Source organism: Dipodomys ordii, unplaced genomic scaffold, assembly GCF_000151885.1.
Source record: "Dipodomys ordii isolate 6190 unplaced genomic scaffold, Dord_2.0 Scaffold23, whole genome shotgun sequence".
Classification (NCBI taxonomy): Eukaryota; Metazoa; Chordata; class Mammalia; order Rodentia; family Heteromyidae; genus Dipodomys; species Dipodomys ordii.
This window is the reverse complement of record NW_012267239.1, coordinates 1,603,485-1,624,695: the sequence shown is the minus strand read 5'-3', so window position 1 is coordinate 1,624,695 and position 21,211 is coordinate 1,603,485. Positions and strand designations below refer to the sequence as shown.

The 21,211-nt window shown below is 47.4% G+C and overlaps 1 protein-coding gene and 1 pseudogene across 1 annotated transcript in view; one reads left to right on the top strand and one right to left on the bottom strand.

The window, feature by feature from the left end:
- Nucleotides 1-5,624: 5,624 nt before the first annotated feature.
- Ywhah (tyrosine 3-monooxygenase/tryptophan 5-monooxygenase activation protein, eta) overlaps nt 5,625-21,211 on the top strand; it is a 19,831-nt gene continuing 4,244 nt past the window's right edge. The window contains exon 1 of the mRNA XM_013014480.1: nt 5,625-5,927. Coding sequence (XP_012869934.1) covers nt 5,841-5,927 — 87 coding nt within the window. The 5' untranslated portion in view covers nt 5,625-5,840. The remainder of the gene's footprint in view (nt 5,928-21,211) is intronic.
- LOC105984138 overlaps nt 19,536-21,211 on the bottom strand; it is a 3,932-nt pseudogene continuing 2,256 nt past the window's right edge.

Sequence of the window (21,211 nt, the reverse complement as noted above, 5' to 3'; positions counted from 1 at the left end):
AAAAGGAGGTGCTAGTAAGATCCTGTAGGTGACAGGGTAGAGGCTGTGTGTGTGTGTGTGTGTGTGTGTGTGTGTGTGTGTGTGTGTGGTGTGTACGCACCAATACTGGAACTTGAACTCAGGGTATGGGCACTTCCCCCTAGTTTTTTTCCATTGAAAGCTAGTGCTTTGGGCTGGGGAAATGGCTCAGTGGTAGAGCGCTTGCCTTGCATACATGAGGCCCTGGGTTCGATTCCTCAGCACCACATAAGCAAAAAAAAGAAAAAAAAAGCTGGAAGTGGCGCTGTGGCTCAAGTGGTAGAGCGCTAGCCTTGAGCTGAAGAGCTGAGGGCAGTGCCCAGGCCCAGAGTTCAGGCCCACGACTGGACCCCCCCCCAAAAAAAAAAGAAAGAAAGCTAGTGCTTTACCATTTAAGCCACATTTCCACTTCTGGCTTTTTGCTGGTTAATTGGAGATAAGAGTCTCACAGACTGTTTTGTCCAGCCTGGCTTTGAGCTGGGATCGTCAGATCTCAGCCTCCTGAGTAGCTAGGATCACAGGTGTGATTGTAAAAAGCACCTGGGTGCTGTGTGTGTGTGTATGCACACACGCACGTGCGCATGCCTGGCTGGGGCTTGAACTCGGTCTGGGCACTGTCCTGACCTTTTTGCTCAAGGCTAGTGTTCTATCACTTTTTTTTTTTTTTAGTACTTTAATGGAGATTAGACTTTCACAGTCTTTCCTGCCTGGGCTGGCTTCGAACTGGGAGCTTCATTTCTCAGTCTCCTGAATAGCTAGGATTATAGGTATGAGCCACGTGTGACTGGCTGCATTTTGTATTCTGAATGATCCTAAAAGGGGTATCACATTTTGAGTCCTTTTTAGCTTCCCTCACGCAAGGCAGCCTGGGGCATCAGTTCAGGAGTCAGATGAATCAGAATTGGATTCCTGACTCTTGTCAGCCCTCAGCTTTGTTCAAGTCACGTAACATCTCTTAGCTACTTCTCTTGTCTCTCTTTGTACTGACTACGTGGTAGAGGGTCACTTCCCCTTCAAGAGTGAGCATGGTTGGGCTACACAGAACAAGGAGCCTGCAGCCCTTAGGAACATCAGCACTTCAGAGCAGGCCAAGACAAGTCCAGGTAGTGGGAGAGTGGCTCCAATGGTAGAGCCTTAGCCTATGGGTAAAAGTGGCAGGCACCAAGTTCAAGTCCTGATTTCAGGCCAAAAAAAAAGGAAAGGAAAGAAAAGAAAGAAACAATAGAAAGTCTACACCCAAGACTGAAGGGAGCTACGAGAGTTCAGAGTCCTGAAAGGTAAAAAGAGAGCTGGACACAGAGAGATAGGCAGCAGTTGTCCCCAGGGCAAGAGAGGAGGACTAGGAAGTATACTTGAACTTGACGTGGAATGCACCGGGCTGTGGGGTAAATGGGATGCAGAAGTCTAGATGAGGAAGTTTGGTGAAGGGGAAAGGAAAGCTTTGAGGGAGAAACTGAGTATCATTTAGGTCATTTCTTAGCATTGTGTGCTATTATAACAGAATGCCACAGATTGAGTAATTAATAAAGAACAAAGTATTTGCCCCATGGTTCAGGAGTAAGGGAATCTGGGAATGTAGTACTGGAAGGAATCTTCATTACCTCTGCTGAGTGGCGCCCCCCCCCACTCCTGCCTGGGCCCAGTACTGGGTCTTGAACTCAGGGCCTGGGGTTCCTTGTCAGCTTGCTTACTCAGCTGACACTCTACCACTTGATTTTTTTTTGTTTTGTTTTGTTTTTTTGGTCGAGTCGTGGGGCCTGAACTCTGGGCCTGGGCACTGTCCCTCAGCTCTTCAGCTCAAGGCTAGCGCTCTACCACTTGAGCCAAAGTGCCACTTCCAGCTTTTCTTTTTACTTATGTAGTGCTGGGGAATCGAACCCAGGGCCTCATGCATGCAAGGCAAGCGCTCTACCACTGAGCCACCTTCCCAGCCCCCCACTCTACCACTTGAAACCACACCTCTAATGTAGCTTTTTGCTGGTTATTTTGGACATGGAGTCTTGTGGACTTTTTTGCCTTCTCTGGCTTCAAACCATGATCCTTCAGATCTCAGAGGCCTGAGTAGGTAGGATTACAGGTGTGAGCCACTGGTGCCAGGCTGTACCTATTCACCATTTTACCCCAATGGCAAAAGGTAGAACAGCAAACAAAAGAAAAACACAACAAAAAATGGCCTAAGAGAGTTCTTTCCAGCCCTTTTATAACTGGTATTAATCTACTGACGAAGAGCGAGCCCTCAACACTTACACACCTCCTATGAGGCCCTACCTCTCAACACCATGAGGCCCAAGGAATAAAGTTTGCTAAGACTTGTTTTTCCAAGGAGACATTCAAATTGCAACACATGTCAAAATCACTTGTTCAGAATGTTCCAGCCCTGCCTGCTTTTCGATGTTTGGAAACCAGTCTTAGTCACACATGATCAGAAAAGGCTGAAGGGCTGTTAGCTCTCTCTCTCTCTCTCAAAAAACAAAAACAAAACACAAACCCAGGAGCTAGCCCTATACAGTGCTGGCCCTCCTCCATCTGCCTCATTGGAACTCAGTCCTCATTGGGGGGTGGGGATGGTGGTGATTACTATCCACCATGCTCTTCCAGCATATCTCTGTCTCTCTGTCTCTGTCTCTCCCTCTCCTTCTCCCTCTCCCTTTCTGCCAGTCCTGGGGCTTGAACTCAGGGCCTGCGTGCTGTCCTTGAGCAATTTTCATTTTAGGCTAGTTAGTGCTCTACTACTTTGGGCCACAGTTCCACTTCTAGTTTCCTGGTGGTTAATTGGAGATAAGATCTCACACACTTTCCTGCCTGAGCTGGCTTTGAACTTCGAGCCTCAAATCTCAGCCTCCTGGGTATTACTAGAGACAGGGTCTTTCTTTGTAGCCCAGGAACTATGTCCTCAAAATTGTGATTCTCCTGCCTCAGCCCCATAAGACCAGGATTACAGATGTGTGCTATCATGCTTATTTCGGAGACTATCATTTTAGCATTGCAGCATGGAGAAGGCCTAGGACCAGCCTCTCTGCCCCAGAGCTCAGTTTTCCCTTACAAAGGATAAAGAGACCAGGCAGTGGGGTGTATAAGAGTTTTGCCAGCTCTAACATTCCAGATGTGGCTTTTATTCTCCAATCCTTTTATTTTTTAATTTATATTTAAAATTTATTTATGTTTTTTCTTTGCTAGTCTTGGGGCTTGAACTCAGGGCCTGGGCACTGTCCCTAAGCTTCTTTTGCTCAAGGCTTAGCATTCTAACATTTCAGTCACAGCATCACTTCTGGCTTTTTCTATTTATGTGGTACTGAGGAATCGAACCCAGGGCTTCATTTATGTTAGGCAAGTGCTCTACCACTAAGCCACATTCCTAGTCCTATTCTCCAATCCTTTTAACAGTATCAGTCCAATCTCCTAGATGGCAAAACAGGTCCAGAAAGAGAAGTCCTCCCCAGTGCCTGCTCTCTTCTAAAGCAGCTAACTCTACGGAACAAGATTTCTGGCCTGGCTGGGTACTGTTGGCTCAATACAAGCTACTTAGGTGGCTGAGATCAAAGTTCAAAGCTATTTGAGGCAGACAAGTTTGAAAGATTTCATATCCAAAATAACCAGCAAAAAGCAGAGTTGGAGGTGTGGCTCAAGTAGTAGAGCACCAGCAGTGAGCAAAAAGGTCCCTGAGTTCAAGGCCTAGTACAAAACAAAAACAAAACAACAGCAACAAAAAAAAAAAAAACTCCCCAAAGCAAACACACAGAACTGGAAATGCGGTTTTAGTAGTTCTCAATTAAGGACAAGGATAAAGCCTTCAATCTTGAGCCTGAAATGTAAAGTACTCCAGTCTCTTTTTTTGAACTTGGTCTGGGTGCTGCTCCTGAGGTTTTTGTTTTTCTCAAGGCCTAATATACTACCACTTGAGCTCAGCTCCATTTCTGGCTTTTAAGAGATTCAAAGATTTTCCTGCCTGGGGCTGGCTTCAAATTTTGATCCTCAGATCTCTGTTTCCTGAGTAGCTAGGATTACAGACCTGATTAGTGCCTGGCGTGTCTTCTACCACCTGAGCCCCAGTTTTACTTCTAGGGCTTTGGTAGTTAACTGGAGATTTAAAAAAAAAAAATCTTGTCGGGGCTGGGAAAGTGGCTCAGTGGTAGAGTGCTTGCCTTGCATGCATGAGGCCCTCGGTTCAATTCCTCAGCACCACATAAGCAGAAAAAGCCGGAAGTGGTGCTGTGGTTTAAGTGGTAGAGCGCTAGCCTTGAGCTGAAGAGCTGAGGGACAGTACCCAGGCCCAGAGTTCAGGCCCCATGACCAACAAAAAAAAAATCTTGTCTGCTTAGGCTTTGTACTGAGATCTCATCCTCCTTAAGTAGCTAGGATTACAGGTGTGGGCCACAAGTACCCAGCCTCTCACTTGTATTTAATATTAGTTAACTCAGAAGCTGGGCTGTGCATACAGGTTGCTCAAAAGCCCCTTCTCTAGTTCGCCCTGGGGCCATGTATTTGTCTGGGATTGGCCAGGCCTGTGGAGGTCTGGCCCAGGGATCCTCCCCAAGGAATGCCAGGAGCACGGTGACCTTCCGCATCCTTTTTGTCAGCCCAGGAAATCCAGGCCCAACGTGAACTTATATCTCCGTCACCCCCTCCACTCACAGGATGTTATAACCTTGAGCAGTCACCTCACTTTACATTTTTTGCTCTGAAAAAATGGGAGCCCAGCTTAGTGGGTTGTGAAAATTCAGTAGATTCATGTCCATACACGGCCCGCACTGGGCTTCCAAGCCTAGCAGATGCGTCCTGCGTGTTACTTGTCCCTGTCTGGAAGGCCGCTTCATCCAGTGTGTGTGTGTGTGTGTGTGTGTCTGTGTGTGTGTGTGTGTGTCTGTGTGTGTCTGTGTGTGTGTCTGTGTGTGTGTGCGCGCAGCGGGGCTGGCCCCAATGGCGGGGCGCGATCCTGCCCCTGGCCGGAGCTGGCCGTGGTGCAGGCGTGCAGTGTGTGTGTGTGGTGTGTGTTGTGTGTGTGTGTGTGTGCAGCGGGGCTGGCCACAATGGCGGGGCGCGATCCTGCCCCTGGCCGGAGCTGGCCGTGGTGCAGGCGTGCAGGGTGTGGCCCTGCGGTGCAGATCCTCAGGGCTGGACAGCAGGACGGACGGGGCGGGCCCGGCCACCGCGCCCCGGGGTGCACGCGGCCCCCCACCCCCCCGTTACTCTTCTCATGTGGGGGGTCTTTCTCAAGTCCCATTTCTACCGTAGATTCGGTGGTGACTTTTCAGGGTGGGGTCGTGACAACGCACAGCAAGGACAGAGCCGCCATCACCCCCCCCCAACCCCCCGCCCACCACGTTCTTACTCTCTCCCACCTCCACCTCTGCGGCGGCAAAACTGCAGCAAGCGCAGAGCGCAGGCGCAGCTTCCGGGCGCGGGGCGGCGGGAGCTATTTATAGTAGGTGACGTCACCTTGAAATAGACCGTTAGGGTGGGCCCGCCCTTCTCACCCCCCCCCTCCCACTGCCGCGGCTCCCCACCGCCCAGCCGGGCCTCTCCGACCGCGCAGGCGTCGTCCACCCCGATCCTCCCTCCCCTCTCCCCTCCCCGCGCCCTTCCCCGCCCCCACCCTCGCTCGCCAGTCCTCCCTGCGCGGCATCCTCGGAGCCACTGCGCGCCGGGCGAGCCAGCGAGAAAGGCGCGAGCGGCGCTGCCTGCAGCTGCGGCCAGCCTGCGAGCCAGTGCGCGTGCGCGGCCTGCCTCCGCGGAGCCCCGGGAGCGATCGCGAGCCGGGATCGCGAGCCGGGATCGGGATCGCAGCGGTGCCGAGCGCCCGGGGAGGCTGAGCGCACGACGACATGGGGGACCGAGAGCAGCTGCTGCAGCGGGCGCGGCTGGCCGAGCAGGCGGAGCGCTACGATGACATGGCCTCCGCCATGAAGGCGGTGAGAGAGAGAGGCTGCTTCGGAACGAGCCCGGGCGGATCGGGGGGGGGGTGATGGGGAGCCCGGCAGGAGAGCGAAAAGAAAAGATGGGGTGGCGGGGCGGCGTCCTCCAGCCCCGGGCCCGCGGCGACCCCGCGGGGCGCGCAGACCCGCGCTTCTTCCCGCGCCCAGCTGGGTCGCCCCGCCATTTCCTGAGGCCCGGATCCAGGGTGTGGGGCGGGGTCTCCGGGGGAGGCGGCACTTGGGGGGCTCGGGGTCACGATGGCAATTCTGCAGGGAAGGGAGTGACCCCAGGGGAGGGAGGGTCGCCGCATCCCAGCTCCGGGGCTGTGTGTGTGTGTGTACCCGGGAAAACACGAGGGAGCCACGTTCCTGCTTCTAGGTCGTTCTCCCCGACCCCGGGGTGGGGCGGGGTGGGGTTCACCCCTCACCTCGCCTTCCACCCTTCACCAACTTGTAATAAAGAACCGCCTGCTGGAGGAGTGCCCTGCCTCTCGCCTACTTTTCTCGACCTGAAACCTGTGTAATTCTCATCTCTTGCACCCTTGGTCTGGCTTTATGTGCAAAGACATCCCCCCCTCCCTCCATTCCTGCAGTCTTGGCGTTAAGAGGGCTGGAAGAAGAGGGTGTGGGGGTCCTTCTCCCCGGGGGGGGAAGCCCCAGGTTGGATGTCTGGAGGTGTCTGCCTGGAGGTTACCAGGAGAGGTGACCCCGGGGCAGGCCAGTGCCTTTGCGTTCCCTAGCCCCTCCTAGATGGATTCCGCAGCGTGACTTCCGGTGGAGGAGTCGGGGAGCCCAGCCACACCCTAATAAAACATCAGGGAGCGCTAGACACCACCTGCATTTTCTAAGGCACCAAGCACATTTCAGAGACTTGGAGATCGGGGTTACCACCTCCCTCCCTGGCCAGCCATCATCTCTGCCTGTTATCTTAGGCTTTTTCTAAATGACTATTAACTTTTCTCTGTGTCAAGGTCACTGGTACATCTACAACCGCGGCTGTCATCATCATCCTGACACCTGGGAAGACCCCCTTCTTCTCTCCCCCGGGACTCCACTGGAGACCTCCAGAAGATTTAGAGATTCCGGGGGAGGGAGGAAGGAATGGGGAAGGTGTTATGTGATACACTGAAGTCTGCATTTTGATTTGTAGGCAATTTGTTACAAATCTGAATGTTGATCTAAAGGTAGCCATCTCTTGAAGGGGGGAGGAGAAAACCTGCCTGTAATCTTAGCTAGTCAGGAGGCTGAGCTTTGAGAATTGAGGTTCGAAGCCAGCTCAGACAGGAAAGTCTGAGAGACTCTTATCTCCAATTAACTACTAAGAAGCTGGAAATGGAGCTGTGGCTCATTTGGTAGAACACTAGCCTAATTCAAGGACAGTGACCAGGCCCTGAGTTCAAGCTGTCAGACCAGCAAAATAAAACAGGCCAAACACCCCAAACCTGCAAACCAAATGATCCCTAATATTTTAGACTCACTTGAAAAATTCTTTTTAGAGGTTATGGTGTAAATAGTATATAGAAACAAAGTAGAAGCCCCTATTTAGATTATCTAAGTAAGAAAGATACTCATTTAGTTATCTTTCCTGAAGTTCTCTTGTTACAAATGACTGGCAACACTCAGGTCTATTTGGTGATTCATTGGTGATTCTGTTGTCAGCATTCTGGTGATTTTGGCTTGCAGATGCGGGTTTACTTAAAGCCTACTCATTTAAATCAGGAGTCAGTCTAGGTTTGGAGTCTGAACTTTTAAGAAATTCTGAGTTCTTTTTAAAAGACATGCATTTGGAATACCTATCTTTTTGTAAATTTTACAGAAACAGAACTGACCCTAGTCACACAACAAGTCAGTTGTGTGAGTCTCTTTAGCCTAGTAACTGCATTCTGGGATTATGCAAGTTGAGGCCGCCTCTGGACATTTTGGCCAGGACCTTGTTGACCCTGTGAGTGGAGCTTGAAGGCTGCAGTGTCCTGAGCCTTTTGGGGAATAAAGAAAGAAGAGATGGCTGGGTGCCAGTAGCTCAGGCCTATAATTCTAGCTACTCAGGAGGCTGAGATCTGAGGATCAAGGTTCAAAGGCAGCCTTGGCAGAAAGTCTTTTGAGGCTCTTATCTCTAATCAGCCAGCAAAAAGCCACAAATGAAGCTGTGGCTCAAGTAATAAATTGCCAGTCTTGAGCTAAAAAGCTAAGGGACAATTGCCCAGGCCCTGAGTTTAAGTCCTCTCCTCATCAACAAAAAAAGAATAGGGTTTAATGGAAGGTGATTTGAGATTAAGGGAAATGTCTAGAAAATGCTGGAGCCATTAGAAACCTGACACAACTTGAGATGGAAAATGAAAGGATGGACTGATATTCTCCAAATTTAGTGTGAACTGAAATAAAAAAAAACCTGTTTTTCAAAAACAGGTTTGAGAAAAATGCTTTTCCACAACTAGCTCCTTATGGCCACAGATTTTTCTGAGTCATTAAGGTAGCATGTTACAAACTAAAGAACCCTTCAGTACATTAGAAATTTAAAATAACATCAGAAATGCTTGGGGAAACCATTTAGTATTTAATATTCAGTTTAAGTACTGTTTTTCATTAGAATTATGACAAATTATTTAACTCTTATTTAAAACGATATTTTTAAAAATCACTATGCCATGGGGCTGGGAAGGTAGCTCAGTGGTAGAGCGCTTGCCTTGCAACCCTGAGGCCCTGGGTTCGATTCCTCAGCACCATATAAGCAAAAAAGCAAAAAGCAGGAAGTGGTGCTGTGGCTCAAGTGGTAGAGCGCTAGCCTTTAGCTGAAGAGCTGAGGGATAGCGCCCAGGCCCAGAGTTCAGGCCCCACAACCGGACCAAAAAAAAAAAAAATCACTATGTCAGTTTCTACTATCAAATTGAAAAAAAGTTTTTTTTGAGGTAAGGACATTTAACCCAGGCTGGACAGGAGGGACTCTCAGGAGGAATTTGAGACCCTGCCTCTGCTTCCTGAGTGCTGGAATTACAGGTGTGTATCACCACGTGTGACAAGTGTTTCATCTTTTATTTTCATTTACTTTTGTGCTGGTCCTGGGGCTTGAACTCAGGGCCTGAGCACTGTTCCTGAACTTTTTCTTGCCTTTTTTTTGTTTTTGCTCAAGGCTTACCACTCTACTGCTTGAGCCACAGTTCCACTTCTGGCTTTCTTTTTTGGTGCTTAATTGGAGCTGAATCTCATGAATTTTCCCACCTGGCTGGGTTTGAACAGGGATCCTCATATTTCAACCTCCTGAGTAGTTAGGATGACAGGCATGAGCCACCGGTGCCTGGTTCATCTTTTATTTATTTTTTTATTGTGTTTCTTTCAGTGCTGGGAGTCAAACCTGGGGCTTTGAACATTGCTGAAAGCAAGTACTCTTATCAATGACCCGTGTGTACTCCGGTCTCCTGAACAATATATTATCCAAGTTAATGGAACATATTTATTGATAAATGGAGAACAGTTTTTCACCCATTAAATTAGTATCTAGATTGTTATTTTTCTTTTTTAGCATTAGTAGGGTTTTGAACTCTGAGTGTGAGCTTGCTAGGAAGGTACTCTACTACTTGAACCATGCCCTTAACCCTTTTATTTTTTGGGTCTGGTCATGGGGCCTGAACTCTAGGCCTGGGCGCTGTCCCTCAGCTCTTCAGCTCAAGGCTAGCACTCTACCACTTGAGCTACAGCGCCACTTCCTGCTTTTTTCTTTTTGCTTATGTGGTGCTGAGGAATTGAACCCAGGGCCTCTGGCATGCAAGGCAAGCGCTCTACCACTGAGCCACCTTCGCAGCCCTTAACCCTTTTTATTATAGCTATTTCTACAGTAGAGCCTTGTTTTTGCCCTGGCTGACCTGGACTGTGGTTCTTCGGTTTATGCTTTCCTCATAACTGGGATGATAAGTGCTTGCTGCCAGACCCAGACTGTTTGTTGAGATGGGGTCTCCCTGATGGTGAACTACTGTCCTCCAGATTTCTGCCTCTCAAGTAGCTGGTGTTGTAGGCATGAGCCGCTGCACTTAACCTAGATTAAATTGTGTGTGTGTGTGTGTGTGTGTGTGTGTGTGTTTGGTGCTGGGGATTGAACCTAGGTTCTTGAGTCTCTAGGCAAGCACTCCACCCCTGAGATTAAATTTTTAACGAATGTTAGGCAGGGCCATCCAAGCCTCATTTTGTTAATATAAACCTTAACTAGAACTTTTGGGAAGTGAATGCTCTCCCTCTGAGTTTATATGGGCTTTTTTCCAGGGCAGTGGAAAGGCAGGTAAGTGGAGACTAGTGAGGGTGGAGCAGGGCACCTGGGGGTGTGTGTGGGGTGATGTGATGTCATTATTCTGACCTTGAAACTTGGTTCTCTTGGCCTTGGCCCCTCTGAGGTACAGTATACTAGGATATTGATATTAAGGAGGAGTCCATTTTCAGCTGTATTAGCTTGTTTCCTTTATAATGTAAATGCTGTGCTATTATCTGCATGTAATAATTAGTGTTCTTTAATCTGTTAGTGTCACCTGGAGGACAGTATTGGTAAGCTTTAAGAAAAATCACAAGGGCTGGGAATGTAGCTTAGTGGTAGAGTGCTTGTCTAGCATGCATGAAGCCCTGGGTTTGATTCCTCAGTACCACATCAACAGAAAAAAAATGGAAGTGGCACTGTGGCTCAAGTGGTAGAGTGTTAGCCTTGAGCAAAAGTAGCTCAGGGACAGTGCCTAGGCCCTGAGTTCAAGACCCATGACTGGCAAAAGAAAAGAAAGAAAAGAAAAATCACAAATATTCAAACACAATGATGTTGTTTCTGATTGTTTGAAATCTACTCTTTCCTGCCTCACACATAATTTGAAGAGGCAAGAAATGTTTCACATAGTTTGAAGAGCAAGGAGCTGGTGGCTTATGCCTGTAAGCCTAGCAGTCTAGGAGGCTGAGCTCTGAAGATAATGGTTGAAGCCAGCCAGGACAGATAAATCTGAGCGATTCTTAGCTCTAGTTAATGATCAAAAAGCCAGAGATGGAGCTGTGGCTCAAATGGTGAAAAAGCAGAGTCAGAACATCAGGCCCTGAGTTTAAGCCCCAGTACCAGCAGAGAGAATAAGAGAGAGACAGACAGACAGACACACACAGAGATGTTTCTAGAGTTTAATAAAAGTATCATCGGGGGCTGAGAATGTGGCTTAGTGGTAGAGTACTTGGCTAGCATTCATGAGTCCCTGGGTTCAATTCCTCAGTACCACATAAACAAAAGGCCAGAAGTGGTGCTGTGGCTCAAGTAGAAGAGTGCTGGCCTTGAGCAAAAGCAGCTCAGGGACAGTGCCCAGGTCCTGAGTTCAAGATCCAGGACTAGCAAAAAAAAAAAAAAATCATCAGGCTTTGACAGGCTATTAGCTTACAGGGAACGTAATTGTGTGAAGAAACATTGTAGGAGATTTTTATCAAGTGATTTACATAATCTATAACCTCCAATAAGTTATCCTCTGAGATGGCTAAATTTTATAAAGTGGGATTAAACTGCTAGTATGTAGATAAGGGGCTTTGAAAAGGAAAGGGAGTTTCCAGTGGGTACTCAGGAGTGGATAGAAATCAGTCTTGTCTTCAGCTGCCCTAAGTCACTCATGAAGCATACGGTTATTTGGCAGGCGGTTATGAAATGTACAATTTAGGGTAATATGAGGTAACGGAGGACTTGAGAAGATTAAGTGCAGGAAACACAAATCCAAGAGGAAGAGCCCTTTGGCCCCAGCCACTGGCAGAGGCTCTTATTCCAACAGCTGTGGGAAAGGAATGGAACGGAGCAGGTGCTGGGTACAAGAGCGCCACTGAGTGGCCCAGGGAAAGACATGCACGTGGAAGACATTAAGGAGTGTGTGTGTGTGTGTGTGTGTGTGTGTGTGTGTATGGGTATGTGTGTGTGTGTATGGGTATGTGGGAGAGAGTAAACTGGGACTTGCACTCAGGGTTCTGTGCTCTAACTTGGATTTTTTTCCCCCTTAAGGCTGGTGCTTTACCCCTTGAGACATGGCTCCATCCCTGGCTTTTTGATGGTTAACTGGAGCTAAGATTCTCACAAACCTTTCTGCCCTGGCTGGCTTTGTAACCTCGATCCTAGATCTCAGCCTCGTGAGTAGCTAGGATTATAAGCCTGAGTCAGCTGCGTGGAGCTAAGGATGATTAATGAGGTGTATCAAAACTGTGGTTAGACTGAAATCTTTGTTTGTTTGTTTTGGGTCCGGTCATGGGGCCTGAACTCTGGGCCTGGGCGCTGTCCCTCAACTCTTCAGCTCAAGGCTAGCGCTCTACCACTTGAGCCACAGCGCCACTTCCGGCTTTTTTCTTTTTTGCTTATGTGGTGCTGAGGAATCGAACCCAGGGCCTCTGGCATGCAAGGCATGCGCTCTACCACTGAGCCACCTTCCCAGCCCTAGCCTGAAATCTTAAAGTCTATTTGAAATACATAAAAACTAGGGAGCCCTCACCTGGTCATTTGAAATGCAATTACGTCTCTCAACTAAGGAAAGAATGGGGTCCTGGGTTGCTTTTTTTGTTTGTTTGTTTTTTTGGTTGGTGTTGGGACTGAACTCTGGGCCTGGGTGCTGTCCCTCAGCTCTTCTGCTCAAGGCTAGCACCCTACCACTTGAGCCATAGCGCCACTTTTTCTGCTTGTGGTGCTGAGGAATCGAACCCAGGGCCTCATGCATGCAAGGCAAGCACTCTACCACTGAGCCAACTTCCCAGCCCTGGGTTGCTTTTGTAATGGCTTGAGTTAAATGGTACTTCAGGGGTGATGGTGCAGCTCAGGGCTGTGTCTTCCTAGTTCATTCAAGGTCCTTGGTTCAGTCTCCTCTACATGAAAAAGAAAGCTACTTCAGGTGTCAGATGGCTTTACTTCCCGAAGTGGCAGCTGTTTCCTCCATCTGCATTTTGGTTCCACAGTCAGGAACCAAATTAATCGTTACCTTACAGAAACCCCAAATGGGTTATCTTTATCTTTTGGGATTTTATATTAGTGGTAGACTTTATTATGACACTGTCTGCTTTGGGACAGGGTATCCCCAAGGGCTTTTTATGTGACTTTCGACAAACTAATGGAATTGATCCCTTATTAGGCACCCAGAAAATGGTGGCTGTGGTTCTGTGTATACAATCTCATTGATTGATTGTGCCTGTTCTGGGGCTTGAACTCAGAGCCTGGACATTGACTTTTGGCATTTTCACTCAAGGCTTGTGCTCTACCGCTTGAGCCACAGCTCCACTTTTGGGTTATTGGTTAATTGAAGGTAAGAGTGTCACAGGCTTTCCTGCCTGGACTGGCTTTGAACCATGATCCTCAGAGCTCAGCCCTTCTGAGTAGCTAGGATTACAGGCCTAGCTATTTTCTTTTTTTTTGGGTTCGGTTGTGGGGCCTGAACTCTGGGCCTGGGCACTGTCCCTCAGCTCTTCAGCTCAAGGCTAGCACTCTACCACTTGAGCCACAACTCCACTTCCAGCTTTTTTTTTTTTCTTTTTGCTTATATGTGGTGCTGAGGAATCGAACCCAGGGCCTCATGCATGCAAAGCAAGCACTCTACCACTGAGCCACCTTCCCAGCCCCAGGCCTAGCTATTTTCATACAATTTTCATACAGTTGATGGAAGCTATCTGCCAAGTTTATTAAAAGCAGAATCTACCAGTTATGTCAGTTTTATTAGACTAACATAAGAGTAAAACTCACAGATCTGGATCTTGCTTGTTCTCTTGAAGGCCAGGAATATTTTTTAGCTGAGGTTAAATGTTGATTGAATTTGCATCGCTATTAAGAATTAAGTTGGAAACCTCTAGACTCCAAAATTTCAGTCTCCAGACCCTAGGAGGGGAACCACCCAGGGTCCTGGTGGACGCAGCCCCATCTAAAACCAGCATTGGAGATCTCCCTCTACTGGCATTCTCTTCTACAGCGGTGGGTGTCAGCCCTTGCCAGGATTAGAACCTGCCACAGCCTCTGAAACTGCCAATCCTGGTGCCTCTAGTGACAACTGAATGTTGCATGCAACATTCGGGTGTGATTGTGTTTAAAATACCTGCCAGTCCCTGTGAAAATGCTCTTTGATATCAAAAGCAAGGCAGATGTACCCATGGTGTACTGCAGGGAGTGGCCTGCTTACTTCTGCAGCAGTGACTTGACAAAGCTCCCCCTCCCTGCCTTAGAAGCATTCTGCTGTAGAAGCTTCAGGATTTTAGGATATAGTTGTATTCATCTAATGGTGAGAATTGCTTTGTGTAACCAACATGCATCAGAAGGAAGCCAATGGGCCGCCTGTGGGCGTGGCCACCTGGAGGGAGGGGACAGTGGGTGTTTGGCTCCAGGAGGTGGAGGGCTGTTTAGAATACTTGATACTATGCCTCATTGACAGGACAGCCTGGTGGCAACTCAAGTGCGTTTTGTCTGTACGGTATTACTTGTGATGTTGGATGTCTCCCAGATGAAGAATTCCATTTTCCTAAATAGTCACTGTTCTATTTTTGGCAATGAATTTTTTTTTATTCACAACACATAGTGTATTGCCTTATGAGTAGTGGGAGGAGGCCCCTAGGGAATTTTGAGTAAGCGAATGGTGTCATAAGAAGATAAATGAATGAGCACCAGGCTGAGTTCTTTGTGGCTTTTTGTAATGCTGGGGCATCCCAGAGCAAAGGAAATGGGTAGTAGCCAGTCCCCTAGGGTTGAGAGTTGGTATTGTCTAGGTGGCAAAGACATTGATTAAATAGCTAGCAGTGAATCCATTTCTTTTTTTTTTTTTTTTGGCAGTTGTAGGGCTTGAACTCTGGGCCTGGGTACTATCCCTCAGCTCTTAAGCTCAAGGTGAGCACTCTACCACTTGAACCACAGCACCACTTCCAGTTTTCTGGTGGTTAATTGGAGATAAGAGTCTCACAAACTTTCCTGCCTAGGCTGGCTTTGAACCGAGATCTTCAGATCTTAGGCTCCTGAGTAAGTAGGATCACAAGTCTGAGCCATCAGTGCCTGGCTTTGTGAATCTGGTTCTTAAATGGAGACAGGGACCTTTCTAAATAGCTTGTGTCAGTCTACTTAAGGTTTTTCAGGAAAGAAGTAGGGAGGATTAAATGAGGTGGGAATATAGGTACTGATGGCTTATGCCTGTAATCCTAGCCACTCAGCCGGCTGAGATCTGAGAATCCTGGCTCAAAGCCAGGGAAGTTCGTGTGACTTTTATCTCCAACCAACTAGCCAAAAGTCCGGAGTGGAGGTGTGGCTCAAGTGGCAGAGCACCAGCTGTCATCCAGTAAAGCTAAGCAAGAACATGATGCTCTTGAGTTCAAACCCCATACCAGCACCAATAAAAGAAAGAAGACTAGCTGCAAATCTTTTTAAATGAGTCATCTAAAAAATTTTTTTCTTTTTGGTGGGGGGGACTTTTTTTTCTTTAGTTACTTGATCAAATAACCACATACCATAAGTTTCCTTTTCTTAACTGAATTCTGGTTGAGGAGTATTATGAACGCTATATCTGAATGTCCCCAGTTATTTCCTAGTTAGGCTGTGGCTTAGCTACGTTAGTCACTCTCAGCTGACGCTGATGGTGATTCATTCAGACAGGCAGGCAGCCAGATGATTGTTACATAAACACCAATACTCCTGGTCAATGATTTTCCCTGTGAAGGTGCCATCCTCAAGACTGCCCAGCAACCCTTTCTGACAGTTTATTCAGAGGAAGAAAGAATATGATTACATGAATTCCCAAGGCCCACATACATCATGTCTCAGCACCACACCTTTTTTTTTGTGCCAGTACTAGACTTGAACTTGAACTCAGTCTACGGCACTGTCCCTTAGCTTATTCTGCTTAAGACTACTACTCTACCACTTGAGATCCACTTCCACCTTTTTGGTGGTTAACTGGAGATAAGAGTCTCATGGACTTTCCAACCTGGGCTAGCTTTAAACCCTCAGGCCCCTGAATGGCAAGGATTATAAGTGTGAGCCGCTGGTGTCCAGTTTTTTAAAGAGACATGGATTGTCTCTATGGGCTAGGCTGCCCTTGAACCCTATTATTTGCCTTCTTCAGCCTCCTGGGGAGCTAGGGTTTGCAGGCATGGGCCACTGGCTGGCTCTGCTGTTTGTTTCTTTGTTTTTCAGTGTTAGTACTAGAGCTTGACCTCAAGGCCTCTTGCTCTTGCTTAGCTTTTTCTCTCAAGGCTAGTACTCTGCCACTTGAGCCACACTTCTACTTTAGGTTTTTTGATGGTTAATTGGAGATAAGTGTCTCTTGAGTTGGTCTTCCTGGGCTGGCTTTGAACCAGGATCCTCAAATCTCAGGCTCTTGAATAGCTGGGGTTACTCATGTGAGATACTGGTGTCTAGCCTTCTGTGACTTTTTTTTTTTTCCGGCTGGTCGTGGGCTTGAACTCAGGGACTGGGTGCTGTCTCTAACATTTTTTTTTTTTGTTGGTCATGGAGCTTGAACGCGGCCTGGGCATTGTCCCTTAGCTCTTCAGCTCAAGGCGAGCGCTCTACCATTTGAGGCACAGCGCCACTTCCAGTTTTCTGGTCGTTTATTGGAGATAAGAGTCTCATGGACTTTTCCTGCCTGGGCTGGCCTTGAACCGAGATCCTCAGATCTCGGCCTCTTGAGTAGCTAGGATGCAGAAGTGAGCCACTGGGGCCTGGCTTCTTTGACTTCTTTTTTGTCCCCCCCCCCCTTTGACTTTTGATGCCTCCAAAAGTTACATAGTTTGTAGTTACACAGATAGATCAGACATTGCCCCATCGACAAGCAGTGTCGATGATTATGCTTCAGATATTAATTTGCTTTGTTTTGATTTTTTTGGGGGGTCCGGTCGTGAACTGTGGGCCTGGGCGCTGTCCCTCAGCTCTTCAGCTCAAGGCTAGTGCTCTACCACTTGAGCCACAGCACCACTTCCGGCTTTTTTCTTTTTTGCTTATGTGGTGCTGAGGAATTGAACCTAGGGCCTCATGCATGCAAGGCAAGCGCTCTACCACTGAGCTACCTTCCCAGCCTTTTGATTTTTGTATGCTAGAAAATTACCTTGGTGTAGCTTCATAACATCTATCAGAAGCAGTTTTATTTGTCACAGGGTAGAGGATGCTATGGCTTCCATATGAATAGCATTTGTGTTTTAAAGTCAGATGCCTTAGCCAGATTTAATTACTGCAAGAACAAAAGAGTTCTTCCAGTTTTTTTTTTTTTTTGCCTTATGTTTTATTGAAACATGGGCTGGGAATGTGGCCTAGTGGTAGAATGCTTGCCCAACATGCATGAAGCTCTGGGTTTGATTCCTCAGTGTCACATACACAGAAAAAGCTGGAAGTGGCGCTGTGGCTTAAGTGGTAGAGTGCTCGCCTTGAGCTGAAAAGTCAGAGACAGCGCCCAGGCCCAGATGATCGACAAAAAAAAAAAAAAGAAAAGAAAAGTGAGTCATTCTGCAGCATTCCAGGCATTCAGAGGTGTGTCACAGGAATTTTGTTTTAGAAGAATTGCTTCTTTAAAGACTAAATGATTGCCAGGCATTGATGTCTCATGCTAGTAAACCTAACTATTCAGGAAAGCTGAGATCAGGAGACCACCCTTCAAAGCCAGACAGGCAGAGAAGTCTACCAGACTCTGTCTCTTAAGTAACAAGAAAAAAAAAAGAAAATAGCAAAAAGATGACTGGAGGGATTGCTCATATGGTGGAGCACCAGCCCAGTAAGCTATCTGAGCAAGTGGGATTGCCCCAGAACACCAAAAAAAGATTTAAAAAAGGGTGGGGGAGGGAGGGCGGGGAAAGGTGCTGGGAATGTGGCTTAGTCTTACCAAGCATGCTCGAAGCCCTGGGTTTGATTCCTTAGTACCACATAAACAGAAAAAGCCTTGAGTAAAAAGAAGCTGAGGGACAGTGCCTAGACTCTTGAGTTCAAGCCCCCAGGACTGGCAAAAAGAAAAAAGAAACAAAATTTAAAAAGCCCCTAAATTATTGAATAACGATATCTGCAAAGCCTCTCTGTATTCTCACTAAACAAATGTGTCTAAAAGGCACTTCCTTTAGGAAAACTGAAGATGGATGCTATGGGGGAGGGGGTCTCGCAGGTCTCTGACTGGATTTGAAGGGACTGTGGACTTTGAGCTCTGGGAGAAAATTGCCCCAGGTAGGGGCAGGTCTTGGGGGTGTATGTGAGGAGACCCAAGGACCTGGCATGGAGCGGCCTCTTCGGGAATGGTGGGCAGCTTGTAGCCAAAAACCACATGGAAGAGTGAAGTGGGGTTTGCTGATAGACATAATCTGGGGTTGGGGATTTGTGGTAGAACCAGAGAGCTGGGGAAAGGAAATGAGGAAATTAGAAGGTAGAGCTGATATTTTGTTAGGGATTTGGGGTTACAGAGTACTCAGTCAATTGCTTGTCTTACCTTGTGAGAACTAGCCCAAATGTCCTAATTTTTTCATATAACCACGTGACACATTCCCATTCCCCAAATAAGCCATTATTATTTAACATTGCTGATCCTCGTGCTCAGTCTTCTCTAGCCACGGCCACGTGTCTGTTTGAATGGTGCTGTTGGTAGCTCTCCATTGACTTGGGTTTCTCCCATCCATTGGGGGAGGTTTGTCCATAGGTTTCATTTACCTTTTATCAGAGCTGGATGCTGGTGGCTCACGCCTGTAATCCTAGCTGTCCTCCAAGAGGCTGAGATCTGGGAATCACGGTTCAAAGCCAGCCTGGACAGCAAAGTCTATGAGATTTTCATCTCCAATTAACCACTAGAAAACTGGAAGTGGCACTATAGCTCAAAGTGGTAGAATAGTAGCCTCAACGGAAAAGGAGCTCAGAGGCAGTGCCCACACCCTGAGATCAAGCCCCATAGAAACCAAAACAAAACCAGAAAAACTCCTTGTATTAAGGAATCTCCTTAGTTGTGAAGCTTTTGAGAGGGAATATGAAATGCCCTCAGGTACTTCAGTCAAGCTAGTGACATTGCTGGCCGCAGATTGGAGGGAGTTTCTCTAGAGTTTTCTAGGGATGTTGAACAAAATACTACAAATGGGATAGCTGAAGACAATATAAAGGAAGTTGAGTGCTTGTGGCTCACACCTGTAAACCTAGCTACTCAGGAGGCTGATACCTGAGGATTGTGGTTCAAAGCCATATTCCAGGCAGGAAAGTCCGTGAGATTCTTGTAAAGTGGAGCTGTGGCTCATGTGGTTGAGTGATTGCCTTGAGCGAAAAAGCTCTGAGACAGTGCCCAGGTCCTGAGTTCAAGCACCAGAAACAAACAACACACACATACACACACACACACACACACCCAGACAACAGAAAGGTATTCTCTAGTTCTGGAGGTTAGAACTCTGAAACCTAGGTGTTAACTCTCTGACAATCCTATGGAAGAGGTCTTTCTCACCTCTCAGCTTCTGGTGGCTTCTAACAACCCCTGTGCTTTTAGAGGTGCATCATTGCAGTCTCTGCCTCCAAAGTCCCATGGCATCCTGTGCTTTCCCATTCTTACTTTATTTTTAATATTGAGTTTTTATTAGTGATTCTAAATATATGTGTTTAATAAAACTGTGGTAAGTGAACTTAACATCTGTCCAGAAAAGATTATATACTATACAAACTATTCAAGTCATACAAAACCATTTTTCAGCACGCTTCTTCCCCTGAGGTGGTTCATATTGAGCAAGCTTTGCTTTCAGTTTTTTATTTTCTATAGTAGCTTCATATTTTTCTTTCATTTCTGCCAACTCTAGGTTAAGCAGCTCTATTTCTGCTTAGGAGCTGGTTGGCAGATCCTAAGCGATGCTTTAAAAAATCCAAAGCAGGGCTGGGAAGGTGGCTTAGTGGTAGAGCGCTTGTCTTGCATGCATGAGGCCTTGAGTTCGATTCCTCAGCACCACATAAGCAAAAAGAAAAAAGCCGGAAGTGGTGCTCTGGCTCAAATGGTAGAGTGCTAGCCTTGAGCTGAAGAGCTGAGGGACAGCACCCAGGTCCAGAGTTCAGGCCCCACGACCGGATCAAAATAATAATAATAATAAAAAAAAATCCAAAGCACTATTAGGTTTCTCTGGTTCTTCATATAAGGCTACCAACACCTTGGTCAGGGTGTCCAGCACCGCTGCCTTCCCCAAGTGTCTCAGGAACTGCTCATGCTTTGAGTTGGTGGCTTTGTAATGGACCGTAGTTACAGCGGCGTCGCTGGTGTGGGGACTCGGGCTGGCGGGCTCACTCTTCTTATAAGAACACCAGTCATTGGACTTGATTTCATCTTTTTTTTTTTTTTTTTGGTCGGTCGTGGGGCCTGAACTCTGGGCCTGGGCGCTGTCTCAGAGCTTTTTCGCTCAAGGCAATCACTCTACCACTTGAGCCACCGCGCCACTTCCGGTTTTCTGGTGGTTTATTGGAGATAAGAGTCTCACGGTCTTTCCTGCCCGGGCTGGCTTTGAACCACGATCCTCAGATCTCAGCCTCCTGAGTAGCTAGGATTACAGGCGTAAGCCACCAGCGCCCAGCGATTTCATCTTAATTATATCTGGGAAGTGCCTACTTCCAGATCAGGGCGCATTGGTAAGGATCAAAGGCTAGGACTTCAACAGAACTTTTTTTTTTTTTTTTTTTTGGGTCCGGTCGTGGGGCCTGAACTCTGGGCCTGGGCGCTGTCCCTCAGCTCTTCAGCTCAAGGCTAGCGCTCTACCACTTGAGCCACAGCCCACTTCTGGCTTTTTTCTTTTTGCTTATGTGATGCTGAGGAATCGAACCCAGGGCCTCAGGCATGCAAGGCAAGCACTCTACCACTGAGCCACATTCCCAGCCCAACAGAACTTTTTTGGGGGGATGGGGCACAGTTCAACCTACAACAAAATCCCTTAACTATTTTTTTAAATTCCTTTTTATTGTAAAGGTGGTGTACAGAGGGGTTACAGTTACATAAGTAAGGAAATGAGTACAATTTCTTGTCAAACATTGTTACCTCCTCTCCATTTTCACCTGCTATCCTGTCGTCCCCCCACCCAGGTTGCAAAGTTCATTTCCAACATATGTCTTGTGAGTATTGCTGCTGCATTGGTTCACCTTTTGTCCTTTATCTCACCATTTCTGTGAATTCCTCTTCCCACCCCCAAATCAGATAAACTTATGTACAATACAAAGGGTACTGAAATTAAAAACAGTGGCAACAGGGGGTAAACCAAAGGAAAAATAAAAATGAAAGAAAAGGGGCTGGGAAGGTGGCTCAGTGGTAGAGTGCTTGCCTTGCAATGTATGAGGCTCTGGGTTCGATTCCCCAGCACATAAGCAAAAA